Source organism: Schistocerca gregaria, chromosome 2, assembly GCF_023897955.1.
Source record: "Schistocerca gregaria isolate iqSchGreg1 chromosome 2, iqSchGreg1.2, whole genome shotgun sequence".
NCBI classification, from domain to species: domain Eukaryota; kingdom Metazoa; phylum Arthropoda; class Insecta; order Orthoptera; family Acrididae; genus Schistocerca; species Schistocerca gregaria.
In genome coordinates this window covers 1,052,177,819-1,052,193,006 of record NC_064921.1, presented here as the reverse complement: position 1 = coordinate 1,052,193,006, position 15,188 = coordinate 1,052,177,819, and the positions used below count along the sequence as shown (strand labels likewise).

The window sequence follows — 15,188 nt, the reverse complement described above, 5'->3', positions numbered from 1 at the left end:
TACATCCTTACATTTGTCCTGTAGCCATCCCTGCTTAGCCTTTTTACACATCCTGTCGATCTCATTTTTGAGACATTTGTATTCCTTTTTGCCTGGTTCATTTACTGCATTTTTATATTTTCTCCTTTCATCAATTAAATTCAATATTTCTTCTGTTACCCAAGGATTTCAACTAGCCCTCCTCTTTTTACCTACTTGATCCTCTGCTTCCTTCACTACTTCATCCCTCAAAGCTACCCATTCTTCTTCTAATGTATTTCTTTCCCCCATTCTTGTCAATTGTTCCCTTATGCTCTCCTTGAAACTCTGTACAACCTCTGGTTCTTTCAGCTTATCCAGATCCCATGTCCTTAAATTCCCACTTTTTGCAGTTTCTTCAGTTTTAACCTAGAGGTCATAACCAATAGATAGTGGTCAGAGTCCACATCTGCCCCTGGAAATGTCCTACAATTTAAAACCTGATTCCTAAATCTCTGTCTTACCATTATATAACCTATCTGAAACCTGTCAGTATCTCCAGGCTTCTTCCATGTATACAACCTTCTTTTATGATTCTTGAACCAAGAGTTTGCTATGATTAAGTTGTGCTCTGTGTAAAATTGCACCAGGCGGCTTCCTCTTTCATTTCTTAACCCCAATCCATATTCACCTACTACATTTCCTTCTTTCCCTTTTCCTACTCACGAATTCCAGTCACCCATGACTATTAAATTTTCTTCTCCCTTCACTACCTGAATAATTTCTTTAATCTCATCATACATTTCTTCAATTTCTTCGTCATCTGCAGAGCTAGTTGGCATATAAACTTGTACTACTGTAGTAGGCGTGGACTTCGTGTCTATCTTGGCCACAATAATGCGTTAGCTGCGCTGTTTGTAGTAGCTTACCCGCATTCCTTTTGCTTTATTCATTATTAAATCTACTCCTGCATTACTCCTATTTGATTTGGTATTTATAACCCTGTATTCACCCGACCAAAAGTCTTGTTCCTCCTGCCACCGAACTTCACTAATTCCCACTATATCCAACTTTAACCTATCCATTTCCCTTTTTAAATTTTCTAACCTACCTGACCGATTAAGGGATCTGACATTCCACGCTCCGATCCATAGAACGCCAGTTTTCTTTCTCCTGATAATGACGTCCTCCTGAGTAGTCCCCGCCCAGAGATCCGAATGGGGGACTATTTTACCTCCGGAATATTTTACCCAAGAGGACTCCATCATCATTCATCCATACAGTAAAGCTGCATGCCCTCGATAAAAAATTACGGCCGTAGTTTCCCCTTGCTTTCAGCCGTTCGCAGTACCAGCACAGCAAGGCTATTTTGGTTAGTGTTACAAGGCCATATCAGTCAATCATCCAGACTGTTGCCCCTGCAACTACTGAAAAGGCTGCTGCCCCTATTCAGAAACCACACGTTCGTCTGGCCTCTCAACAGATACCCCTCCGTTGTGGTTGCACCTACGGTACGGCTATCTGTATCGCTGAGGCATGCAAGCCTCCCCACCAACGGCAAGGTCTATGGTTCATGGAGGGAGGTTCAGAAAGGTATCTACTTGCTAAAAGAAATAAGTGCAAAATTTAACATGGAAATTTCAAAAGAAAAAACTAAGTCAGTGGCCTTCATAGGGAAATAACGAATCAGAACTAAAATAGTGATAGATCAGAAGATTTTAGAGCAAGTAATCCATTTCAATTACCTCGGATGTGAAATGACATATGGTTATGAAATTAAGATTAGTAAATTCAGTCAGGTATGCGAAACAATTAACAGAAACCGAAAAAACAAAACAAGGGAAGACCAATTAAATTTTGCAAAACTGCTGCAGTTCCCACACAGCTGAATGGAAGTGAGACCCGGTTGATTACCAAGAAGCAAGAAAGCCGGATTCAGGCACAAGAAATAAAATTCCTTAGAGGTGTTAAGGGTTGCACAAGAGAAGATAGGCTAAGAAAACAAGATATTAGAGAATAGCTGCGAATCTTTAGCCTCACTGCGAATCTTTAGCCTCACTGATAAAATTCGAGATTACAGAAGAAAATGGAACGAACATCTACAAAGAATGGAGAGTGAGTGACTTCCCTTAAAGGCAAGAAATTATTAGTGCCATGGGAGAAGAGACTTAGGACGACCCCGATAGAGATGGATACCATAGCAGGCAGTTCCTGCCTAATACCTGGAGAGAAGATGAAGATGATGATTAACTGTGCATTAGCTATAATTTTAGTCAATCACTGGCCAAGAAAGCACTTCTTCATAGAATGATCTCTTTGCACATTTTCCATCTTCATTATGGAAATAGGTACTTGGTATGTTGGGTAGGCCATTGGAATGCTGCCCATTAATCCTGGAGTGATGGGCTCATGTTATTTTCTTAAGTGAAAAGTATGCCTTACTAATCCACTGATATACGGAAGGCCAACCACCTCTCCTGTCTCAAGATATTGTTCATTACTGGCCATTAAAATTGCTACACCACGAAAATGACGTGCTACGGGTGCGAAATTTAGCCGACAGGAAGAAGATGCTATGATATGGAAATGGTTAGCCTTTCAGAGCATTCACACAAGGTTGGCGCCGATGGCGACACCTACAACGTGCTGACATGAGGAAAGTTTCAAACTGATTTCTCTTACACAAACTGCAGTTGACCGGCGTTGACTGGTGAAACGCTGTTGTGGTGCCTCGTTTAAGGAGGAGAAATGCGTACCATCACGTTTCCGACTTTGATAAAGGTCGGCTTGTAGCCTATCGCGATTGCGGTTTATCTTATCGCGACATTGCTGCTCGCGTTGGTCGAGATCCAATGACTGTTAGCAGAATATGGAATCGGAGGGCTCAGGAGGGTAATACGGAAAGCCGTGCTGGATCCCAACGGCCTCGTATCACTAGCAGTCGAGATGACAGGCATCTTATCCACATGGCTGTAACGGATTGTGCACGCAAGTCTCGATCCCTGAGTCAACAGACAGGAGGCTTGCAAGACAACAACCATCTGCACAAACACTTCGACGACGTTTGCAGCAGCATGGACTATCAGCTCGGAGACCATGGCGGGAGTTACCCTTGACACGCTGCGTCACAGACAGGAGCGCCTGCGATGGTGTACTCAACGACGAACCTGGGTGCACGAATGGCAAAACGTCATTTTTTTCGGATGAATCAAGGTTCTGTTTACAGCATTATGATGGTCACATCCGTGTTTGGCGATATCGCGGTGAACGCACATTGGAAGCGTGTATTCGTCATCGCTGTACTGGCGTATCCCCCGGCGTGATGGTATGGGGTGCCAATGGTTACACGTCTCGGTCACCTCTTGTTCACAGTGACGACCCTTTGAACACTGGACGTTACATTTCAGATGTGTTACGACCCGTGGCTCTACCCTTCGTTCGATCCCTGCGAAACCCGACACTTCAGCAGGATAATGCACTGCCGCATGTTGCAGGTCCTGTACGGGTCTTTCTGGATACAGAAAATGTTCGGCTGCTGCCCTGGCCAGCACATTCTCCAGATCTCTCACCAACTGAAAACGTCTGGTCAATGGTGGCCGAGCAACTGGCTCGTCACGATACGCCAGTCACTACTCTTGATGAACTGTGGTATCGTGTTGAAGCTGCACGAGCAGCTTTACCTGTACACACCATCCAAGCTCTGTTTGGATCAATGTCCAGGCGTATCAAGGCCGTTATGACGGCCAGAGGTGGTTGTTCTGGGTGCTGATTTCTCAGGATCTATGCACCCAAATTGCGTGAAAATGTAATCACATCTCAGTTCTAGTATAATATATTTGTCCAGTGAATACCCGTTCATCATCTGCATTTCTTCTTGGTGTAGCAATTTTAATGGCCAGTAGTGTATTTCTTTTAATCTACACGGAGTGAAGGACTTCTTTTATTGCGGTGTTCTGTCAGTGTCTCACAGGAAACATCGCTTTTTCTAAAATATTTTGGCCACCATTTGTCGAAATCTAGTGTTTCCTCTCCATTAACTAATTTTACTGTCACATTCCTTTTACTGCTTTTATGAGTTCTATGTTTCATAAGGGGTGTAAATGCGGTCACGAGTTTTTATTTTCCTCATACATCGTCCAAAGTCGCGATCACACAGGAGGAATGAGTGGCCTCCCTCTGGAAATTTGTGTATTATGCTCTTGAGCATTCCAGCTTGAACCATGCCCATACATATGAGTGTAAATCTGTGACTTTTGTTCTGGCCGACACAGCTATCAGGAAACAAAAGATCAGTCACATTTTTACTGAGATCCACTTTTTATGTAATCAGAAACCGAAGATGCTACTTCGTTTGCACCTTTCTTTCCTAATCCTTCATGGTACAAGAACACAGTGGAGCGTTCAGTTTTCAGATCATGCATGCTGAAACAGTACTCCCACTGTTGGCGCAGATATTATATGTTGGATCGGGATATGTGGAAGCGGAAAGTTTTGCGTGTAACGAAAAACTATGGCTATGGAGTCATAACATTTCATTCTGCAGCTGAAAGAAATTAATAATATAGGCCTAAGATTGGCATTGCTGGCAATATTGATTTTGTTTACATCTGTACAGTTTCCTACGGTTGTTCCAAGAAAGACATATTTAGCAGTAAGATTCTCTAGCTGCTTTCCGTGGAACATAACCTCCTCTGTTTCGATAAGGCAGTCCTCTGGTACGAGCTGTCTTGACCTTATTTCTATCACAATCTGCACTACTATTCTTCCATTTTGGAGTCATAGTAATACAACCAACTGCCGCACAGTGAACAGGAACAATGACTGTTAGTGCTTCAACGAAGGAAGTTGATAATTTTATCAACAATGTGTAGTATTGGAGGAAAACAGATTCTGTGCGGGAACGAGCAGCATCTGTTGAAGCGAAAGAAGTCAGTAACTTGTTTGGCTTCAACAACAAACAGCGTAAAATGCACATCCTTTTCTACCATTTGCAGGACCATGACGCGTTTCATTCCAGCACCAAACGATAAACTATACTCTTAAATGTACTACGCAGTGAAAAAACTAAAACTGAAAATTTTGACTTATTTGGTTTCAGCAATTGGCGATTCGATTAGAAAAGAGCTTACGTCCAGGTCTTAATTACCGCAGGATCGACGTTCGGCACTTCCCAGGTAACTTATTTTGGAGCCACTGGAACGGGTTGGAACCGTAGATTTAAAATAGTAAACCTGTATTAAATCGCAACGTAACTATGATCTGCCGCTATGCCTGCACTAGTGAACGCGACAGTGGGTGAACAACGTGAAGCGTTGTGCAGGTTTGTGGGGCGAGGAACCGTCATAATTCCGTGAGTGTTTTTCGTTTTTCCTAAGTCTTCCAGAAGTCCGAATTGTACGTGGCACCTAAGGGCCAGGAGTATCTGCATCGTCATTCATCGCTAAATGTTTCATCATTTAATACTGAACACACGATCACCAAGTAGCTATAATGCAGCTATTTGAACGTTGCGGCTAGCAGCAGTTGAAAACATGACGTCATAGTCAAGCGGAGTCATACGGAGACAGACGGTAGCATCTGTTGTTTATATTAAGTCTCGTGATTTTATTGTTTTGACTATAGGAAATAATGTTTTAACTACCTGAGTTTGAGAACAGTACTTGTATTTTTTAATGATTTATCGTTCTATTTTTTTTCATAAGTTTTCGAAAACCCAAACAGATTCATAATCAGTACAAATAAACACCAGGTCTCAAAACACCATACAACAAACGAAACTCCCGTTTTATGTGTAACAAAATGGAGTCATTTATCCTCCCAATACTGTACTACTGATGCAAGCAAGGGGTAAGCGGAATACGAGCAACATATTTACAATGCGATTCAAATAATGCAGTACACACAAGAAGATCGCAATGAGGAACAGAATGCGAAGGAACCGACTTCTGTGTCATGTCATGTCAGATAATTTTTTGGTTCTGACGGGTGCTGAAGCCAAATTATTTTCACTTGATGCAAGCCACGCAGTCGAAAATGCAATATTGAGTTTCTCAAAAAGGTACTTTTACAGTCAGAAGGTGGCCACAATGCCGTTTACAAAATTTTACATCACTGTCAACCCCAGCTACGACAAGTTAATATTAGTTTTTGATTGAGATTTCTCGAATACCGGTATACACTGAGCTGACAAAAGTCATGGGATAGTTCCTGATATCATGTCGGACTTCCTTTTGCAGCAACTTGATGTGATAGGACTCAACAAGTATTGAAAGTCTGCAGCAGCAGTATTGAGCCGTGCTACTTCTGTAGCTGTTCGTAACTGCGAAAGTGTTGCCGGTACGGGATATTGTGCACAAACTGAGCTCTCGATTATGTCCCGTAAATGTTCGATGGAATTCATGTCGGGCAGTCTGGATGGCCAAATCACTCGCTCGAACTGCCCACAATGTTCTTCAAACCAATCGTGAACAGTTGTGCCCCGTTGGCGTTGCGGATTGTCATCCATAGAAAATTCCATCATTCTTTGGGAAGGTAAAGTCCACGAATGGCTGCAAATGGTCTTCAATTAGCCGGACATAATCATTTCCAATTTATGCTCGGTTTAGTTGGCCCAGAGGACGCCGATTGTTTCATAGAAACACAGCTGATAATATTATGGAGCCACCGCCAGCTTGCACAGAGTTTTGTTCACAACATGGGTGCATGGCTTCATCGGGTCTGTGCCACACCCAAACCCTACCATCAGTTCTTACCAACTGATATCGAGACTCGTCTATCCAGTCCACGGTTTTCCATTCGTCAAGGGTCCATCTGATATGGTCATGAGCCCACGAAAGGCACTGCAGGTGGTGTCATGCTATCAGGAAAGGCAATCGTATCAGTCATCTGCTGTCGTGGCCCATTAACGCCAGATTTGCCCGCACTGTCCTGAAACATATGTTCATCATACATCCAACACTGATTTCTGTGGTCGTTTCAAGCAGTGTTGCTTGTCAGCACTGACAACTCTACACGAACGCGCTGCTCTCAGTCGTTAAGGGAAGCCATCGGCCACTGGGTTGTCCGTGGCGAGAAGATGGTAATCTCGGCAAACTCTTCAATTGTGGATCTCGGAATACTAAATTCCTAATGACTTCCGAAACGGAATGTTCCGTGCGTCCGCATTCATAGTCTGCTAATTCCTGTCGTGCGACCGTAATCACCCCAGATACCTTTTCACACAAATCAGTAAGTACAAATGACAGCCCCACCAGTGCACTGCCCTTTTATAGCTTGTGCACACAATATTACCGCCATCTGTATATGTGCATATTGCTATCCCGTTGACTTTTGTCACCTCAGTAAAGTACTTTGTAAGGCCACGGACACATTTACAAGTAAAGCACTATGAGGCTTACCGATAAAGTATAAATGAAAAACATTACATCCAATAGCCGTATTTCTCAGGTCAAGAATATGGATTTTTGCGTCATGTTTACCACGTATTTGAAGTTCACTGCCAGGCCACTATGAGCGCTACTGTCATTCTGTGTACCTGTATCGTAACACGGGCGTTGCACTTCTTATTATTTGGTGTCCTGTGCATATTGTCACACATCGCTGTTAATCAGCCAGGCAGGCTGAACTGCAGCTGTGATCCATGAGATTTCCGTGCGATCAGCGATGAGTGACTGATTAGTGCAATTTGCTCACACAAGAACATGTCCGGTCTATGAAGTCCTCAGTACGCCATGTGATGGACCGCTGCGATCAGTCGCTCGTGCGTTGTGTCCTTAAGTGTTACTTTTGTCTTCGAATTTGCTCTTTCCTATTTTCTTTGCTCTTGAATCAAAACTGTTCAGCGACTATGTCATTACGTGGTAGATTTTCACAATTCATCTGTTAAAATTTCACCACCTTTATGGAAATACCACTTGCCATTTCAGTGAAGTTTGTGCTGGCTTCCTTTATTTTCCTCTATTTCGGAATTCTACTCCCATGAACAATCTAATTAAACATCCCTATGTAATAGTGTGCAGCATCTCATTTCATCCTGCTGATGGGGGGGGAGACATGCTATGATATAGGATTTTCAAAGTTCCAAAATCGATGTTAAACCACTACGATTTGTGATCATTGTATTTCACGAAGTTCTGTATGTTGTAGGATCACAGCCTCATAGAATTTATTAAATGACTTTGTAGGGACACTACTGTCTACATAAAAAATACATGGACTATCGGTATGTTGATTACAATTTGTTGCGCACAGCCACAAAACAGACATGTGTGCACGTTAAAGGAGGATATAAGATAAAATGTCGCGTGACTAGGGTCCCTGGTGGGTTAGACAGTTCGCAAGTGTTTCGATTTGACTCCACTTTGGCGACTTGCGCATCGATGGGGGTGAAATGATAATGATTAGGACAACACAAACACCCAGTGCATGAGCGGAGAAAATATCTGGCCCAACCGGGAATCGAAGCCAGACTCTAAGGATTGACAGTCTGTCGCGCTGACCACTCAGCTACCGGGGGCGGACAGTATATAAGATGTACATCAACAAAAGCAAAACGAATATAATGGAATATAGTCGAATTAAATCAGGTGATGCTAAGGGAATTATATTAGGAAATGAGACACTTAAAATAGTAAATGAGTTTTGCTGTTTGTGGAGAAAAACAACTGAAGATGGTCGAAGTAGAGAGGATATAACATGTAGACTGCCAATGGCAAGGAAATCGTTTCTGAAGAAGAGAAATTTGTGAACATCGAGTATAGATTTAAGTGTCCGGAAGTTGTTTCTGAAAGTATTTGTATGCGGTGTAACCATGTATGGAAGTGAAACATGGACGATAAATAGTTTGGACAAGAAGAGAATGGAAGCTTTCGAAATGTGGTGCTACAGAAGAATGCTGAAGATTAGATGGGTAGATCACATAACTAATGAGGAGGTATTGAATAGAATTGGGGAGAAGAGGAGTTTGTGGCACAACTTGACTAGAAGAAGGGATCAGTTGGTAAGGCATGTTCTGAGGCATCAAGGGATCACCAACTTACTATTGGAAGGCAGTGTGGAGGGTAAAAATCGTGGAGGGGGACCAAGAAATGAATACACTAAGCAGATTCAGAAGGATGTAGGTTGCTGTAGTTACTCAGAGATGCTTGCACAGGATAGAGTAGCATGGAGATCTGCATCAAACCAGTCTCAGGACTGAAGATCACAATAACAACAAAACAGCATTAAATAACTACAGAAAACAGGAAACAACAAAGAACATGAGAAGTTGAAGAGACACTGAATTTCATTTGTCACATTGATTTGTTGATAATATCAATCCCATACAGCCCTTCCCTCCCTCCCCCCCCACCCCATATCAAAGTACAAACCACCAGCGGCAAAGGGGAATCTGTACTTGACTATGCAGTCAGCTCGTGTGTGGGCAGCTGGGTATGGTGGGCATATAACTGAAGTAGGCCACACAGCTGGTCCCAAGGAGTTGAGGTTGAAAGGAGCAGCAGCAGCAGCAGACAGCAGGGGAGCTGTGTGCAGTCTCGGTTCCTCTGGTGTTTCCACGGTGCCATTTGAAGTTGGCAGTTAAGTCCTTGTGAGATTAACCCTCTCAGTGGAGATGTTGTTCTCATGTAGTCATTCCAGTGTAATCCAACAGATATCTGATGAACATGGTGGAAAGGGGGTGGTGTGAATGTGATGCAGTGTTATGTATGTGGACACGCCCCACGGCTTCACGGTCTGCCGGGCTTCTGAGGACGCTGCTGTCTGAGAAAAGACAGTTGCACTGGGCGATGTCTAAACCACTCTAATGTTATGCAGGCTGCTCGTATTTCACATTCTGTTACTATCTGAGTATCTTCCAGTACACTATTCTCCTTAGGTACCGGTAACATGGTAGTTTCATCCTGTTGTGTCGCATAGTCATTTTAAATGCTGTGGAGTTCAGATCCAAGTTACGTGGTAGGACTCTCACTGGCCTCTACGTCGTCCAGAGTAGAAGCACTTAAGTTTTCCAGCCTGTGAGTGGTGTGTGCAGTCAAACAGTCATTTACACGGGAATAGTGCAACCGTCAATGGAAGTGGCTCGTTGGTCGAGGCTACTGACCACTAAAGTGAACTGCTCGAGGTCATTATAAATTTGTTGCTGGGCAAAAATGTTCTCCATTATTGCAAACCGTATATCTCATTGATGAGGTGTAAATGACGAGGCCCTTATTTGCAAACATGACCTGGGAATACTGCTAGAGCTGATGGGCAGAAAGTCTGTTACTCTTTAATGAGGTACTGGCACAGTTGAAGGGCCTAGGATCATGTTCCACCAGTTTGAGCACCTGCCTTTTTACTGACGTAGCACATATTGACATTTCTTTCTATTTGTCAATAATATTTCTGTGTGTACTTCATACACGGGTATGCGGCAGAAAAAAAATTGGTTTTTTTCAGCCCAAACTCTTTGCCTTTAAATATGTCTGCTTGTGTCTGTATATGTATGGATGGATATGTGTGTGTGTATGTGCAAGTATTTACCTATCCTTTTTTTCCCCTAAGGTAAGTCTTTCCGCTCCCGGGATTGGAATGACTCCTTACCCTCTCCCTTAAAACCCACATCCTTTCATCTTTCCTTCTCCTTCCCTCTTTAATGATAAAGCAACCGCCGATTGCGAAAGCCTGAAATTTTGTGTGTGTGTTATTTTATTGTGCCTATCTACCGGCGCTTTCCCGCTTGGTAAGTCTTGGTATATATATATATATATATATATATATATATATATTAAAAACAAAGATTCCAAGACTTACCAAGCGGGAAAGCGCCGGCAGACAGGCACATGAACAAAACACACAAACACACACACAGAATTACGAGCTTTCGCAACTGGCAGTTGCTTCGTCAGGAAAATGAAAACCGTTTATAATGTTAATATGATCTGTTTTTCAGGAACTGGCAGAAAGAACTGGCTGCAGCAAATAGAAAGGAGAAAAGGAAACCAAGTCTTTTGAGAGCAATTTATCATACATTTGCTGGTCAATTATTATACCAAGGAATACTCTCAGGCATAGCTATATTTGTACTTAGGTGAGTGAACTTAGATGAATCATTAAATGCCAATATAAGTAATAAAGGAAATTTGAGTAATGAATTTCTTCTAAAGTCACTGGTTTGTGTTTATTTGATCTGCAATGAAATGACAGAGTATGAAGCACTGCTGGAAAGCAGTGGAGCTCACATAATGGTAGGTAATGAAAGCTAGTTAAAATCCACCACTGATAGTAGTAAGATTTGTGGGGAAATTTAAGCATATATCAAAAGGATAGGCAAGTGGTAAATGGAGATGGTCTGTTTTTCACACTTCAAATTTATCAAGATAGTAACTACAGCTGTATGTGTAATTGTTTGGGCAACACAACTTTATAGAAAACCTAAGTTTACCAGTACGTAAGTTCCTCAGTCATCCTGTCATCATTTGTAATTTAAATCACCCAACTATCAATTGGGATAGTGACAGTTTTGTTGTTGGTTGGCATGACTAAAGACATTCTGCATAATATTTTAAATTGCTTCTCTGAAATCCACGTAGAACACACACTTTGGAACCCCCTCGTGACTGAAATATGTTAGATCTCTTGGCAGTCCCTGTTTGCTTTCAGGATGTTCGCTGTATCTGATATCAATGACAGGCCCAGATCTGGGGGGGGGGGGGGGGGGGGCACGGGGTGGGGGTATCTGCCCCTAGCAGCAATTTCAGTGGGCGCAAATTCATGTTCTCGAAGAAAAAAGCCTTGTTTCACAAAGCGCCTAGCACCAGCGCACTTTGGTCTATCAATTATTCATATTATTCTGAAACGCTTCCCTGTTGGTTTTTGAACACATTCTAAGTTGATTTCTGAAGGAATCATAAGTTGATACCTGAATGTGTGCATAGTGTGCATGATATCTCCGCCAGGGGAATCACCGTCGCGTCTAGAAATAAAAAAAAAATTGCCACAGACAAATGGGCATCTGGCTATACTAGCTGAACAGAACAAACCGGAATGGGTTATGCAAATCGCTGTTTGTTTATGTGGCTGATTGGGTGTGCAAATGATCAGCTTTGTTAAAATTACTAGCGAAATCTGCCAGAATGGAAATAAATGCCTAACAGGAATAACACTTAAGAAAGATTACATATTATCTTCTCAGTACATTCAATAAAATGAAGTTTCGACAGAAAATTTTTGCCAGATCGCTACAGTACTAATGGCTAGTAGTAAATACAGTCCCTGGTACCAGCTTCTTAAGATCTCGGAATAACGCGGAAAACATGTTGTACAAGAAATGGAGACATCACACAAGTTGTATGGAAGAATATGATGATTCCAAATCTTTTTAGAAATTTCGTACTACAACTGCTTTTTGATCTCGTGCTTGAGAATCTGGAGCGTTTGAATGAAATGTGAAACTAATTCCTAACAAAACTTTTTGTTTTTAATAGGCCTAATAAGCATTTGATATTGGTACTTCGTGAATTATATTCTGTCATGTTATTTGTGTAAATGTGATAGATATAAATGACCATTTGTGCCAAAACAGTCTCACATGTTTGGCTCATGTTAACAGTTGCTGCAACATTAGAAAGGCCTCTTTCATTTTATGTAGCAGACAGTGGCAAAATAGATGTAATTAAGTGAAAAAAACCACACCAGTCGTGGATACTGTTTATGTTTATGAAGATAGTAACCGTTCTCAAAAGAACAGATACCATTGATGATTGTGAAGCTTCTCTAGAATAAATGATAATTAATTGAAAATCTCAGCTGCCGACAGGTGTTGTTGACATACCTTGGTGGTGGACAGCTGAAAATGTGTGCCCTGACTGGGACTCGAACCCAGGATCTCCTGCGTCTGCCATGCAAGCAGGGGATCCCGGGTTCGAGTCCCGGTCAGGGCACACATTTTCAGCTGTCCCCATCAACTATCTGTATTAACAGTTTTTTCAGTATTAGACAATGACATTTTGATTTTTCACATAGCAAAATGTTTTACGAACTTTGATGAGGCAATATATCAAACAGTTCAGAAAGATGTGCACTATAAAATGAACATAGTTTTGAAAGATCGATTTAAAAAAAAAAAAAAAAAAATTGACATCCTACCTTAAACGCTTGAGGGGCACTATCAAATTTTTGCCCCAGTTTGGAAATATCGTACATCTGATGCAATCAGTGACCATGAGGCAGTTCTAGCAACAATGATTACCAAAGTATGAATTTGAACTAAAACAAGCAGAAAGTATGTATATTCCGTAAACTAGATAAAGAGGTAGTAGTGTTATATCTCAGTGAGAAACTTCGAATATTTAGCTCTGAACTGGAGTATGTGAAAGAAGTGTGATTCAAGTGCAAAAGAATAGTTGACCATGCACTGGGTAAATATGTACCAAGTAGAACAGTTGATAATGGTAGGGACCATTCAAGATATACAGTCACTGCAAAGAAACTTCCAAAGAAACAGATATATTCCATATTCTGGCCTAGATGGATCACTTGGAGCTGACCAACTGGCGTACCATCATCTGTCAAAGTCATCTTTTGGATGTACTGTGGAGGAGCATGGCCTCAGCACATGACTCTCCCTGCCGCTGTTGGCTTTCTAGACCTGTGAGCTGCTACTTCTCTTTCACATAGCTCCTCAATTCACTTCACAAACCTAAACACACCCTGTGCCAGTCCTTCAACCAAGGAGAAATCCCTGGTAGTACCAGGACTTGAACTCGGGTCCTCTACACAATAGCCAGATACACTGACCACATAGCAATGGAGGCAGACTAAGAAGACAAAAGCTACTGGATAATACGTATAAACAAATCATTGGGCAATAGATAGATACTGAATGAAATATGTTAGGATGTCAAGAGTGCAATTCATGAATCCTTCAACAATTACTGTAACAGTATGTTATTGAGAGATCTCTCACAAACCCAAGGAAATTGTGATCATTTCTAAAGGCTGTTAGTGGTACCAAAGTTAGGGTGCAGACATATATGTATGTGCCAGGTATTAAAACTCAGGGTGGAAAAAAAGCAGAAATTTTTAACTCAGTTTTCAAATGTTCATTTACAAATGAAAATCCAGGTGTATTTAATTCTCATAGCTCTCCAAATATGACTGAAATAGATATTAGTGTCACTGGCATTGAGAAACAGCTGTATTAATTAAAACTGAACAAAGCTCCAGAGTCAAGTGAAATCCCTGTCAGAATGTAAGTTTCATGTAAATATAACACACAGATAAATAGGGAAAGGTTGAAGGACTGTCATGTTGCATTCAGCCTATGTGTAAATGTGGAGGAATTGATGTTCTGAACATTTGCATACCAACAATAAATAAAACATGATGTAATTCAGTAAACGAAATAGACATCAATTAATGACATTCAGTGACATTAGCTAGTGTTCTCAGCATTCATCCAGCATCTTTATTGTAAAGATCATTCAACACATTCAAGAGTTTGTCATTTATAAGCATTTGCATAATATTGTTCATGTACAGTGCCAATGTAGCTTGTGTAGTTTTTACAATAAAATTGTTATTAAAGTAACAATACATGCATCTCAGTGCTGCAATTGTGCTGATATGCTTAGATTTACAATACAATGATCCTGTGATTTAATATGTAATTTCAAGGATTCTATGTTGCCATTATCTTCCATATTGTGGAATCCACCACCTTTGGTGCATCAACCATTACAGCTCTCCTGATGAATGGTAACTGCCTTGCACCCTACTCCAGAAAAAAATCCACTCCTTTACCTGTGAAGATTGCTTGCTTGCCTCTTGACTGCTGGGCAACTGCTATTCTGGCCCTGCCCATCCCCAGCTGTGCCAACATAAAATTCCATTGACACTGTCCCAGTGACAGCTTGTTAGAATAAGCATCAACTTACGGCTTGGCTACCAGCTGACTGTCCACCTTAATTAATGACCACCAACAAATTGAGGCCGAGATAAATGTTGGCCACCCAGTGGCAGAATGTGTTGCTGAGAGTAGATTGCTTGACTTCAGTAGGTTCTTCACAACCTTTGCCATCTGGGTCCTCCTAAATTCCATAATCTCTTTTTTTCATAAAACGCTTCTTTGATTCCACAATACCCCTGACCTCAGCCTCCACTAGCCCCTATGCCACATCCACCCCTGTTCCCATGGCTCCCACTTCTCACCTTTATTCTACACTTTCCTGTCCAAATTTTCAATCTTCCTC

At 41.6% G+C, this 15,188-nt stretch overlaps 1 protein-coding gene across 1 annotated transcript in view; it reads left to right on the top strand.

The window, feature by feature from the left end:
* LOC126335579 (ATP-binding cassette sub-family C member 4-like) overlaps positions 1-15,188 on the top strand; it is a 149,661-nt gene that overhangs the window by 41,399 nt on the left and 93,074 nt on the right. The window contains exon 3 of the mRNA XM_049999010.1: positions 10,889-11,026. Within this exon, the coding sequence (XP_049854967.1) occupies positions 10,889-11,026 (138 nt within the window). The remainder of the gene's footprint in view (positions 1-10,888; positions 11,027-15,188) is intronic.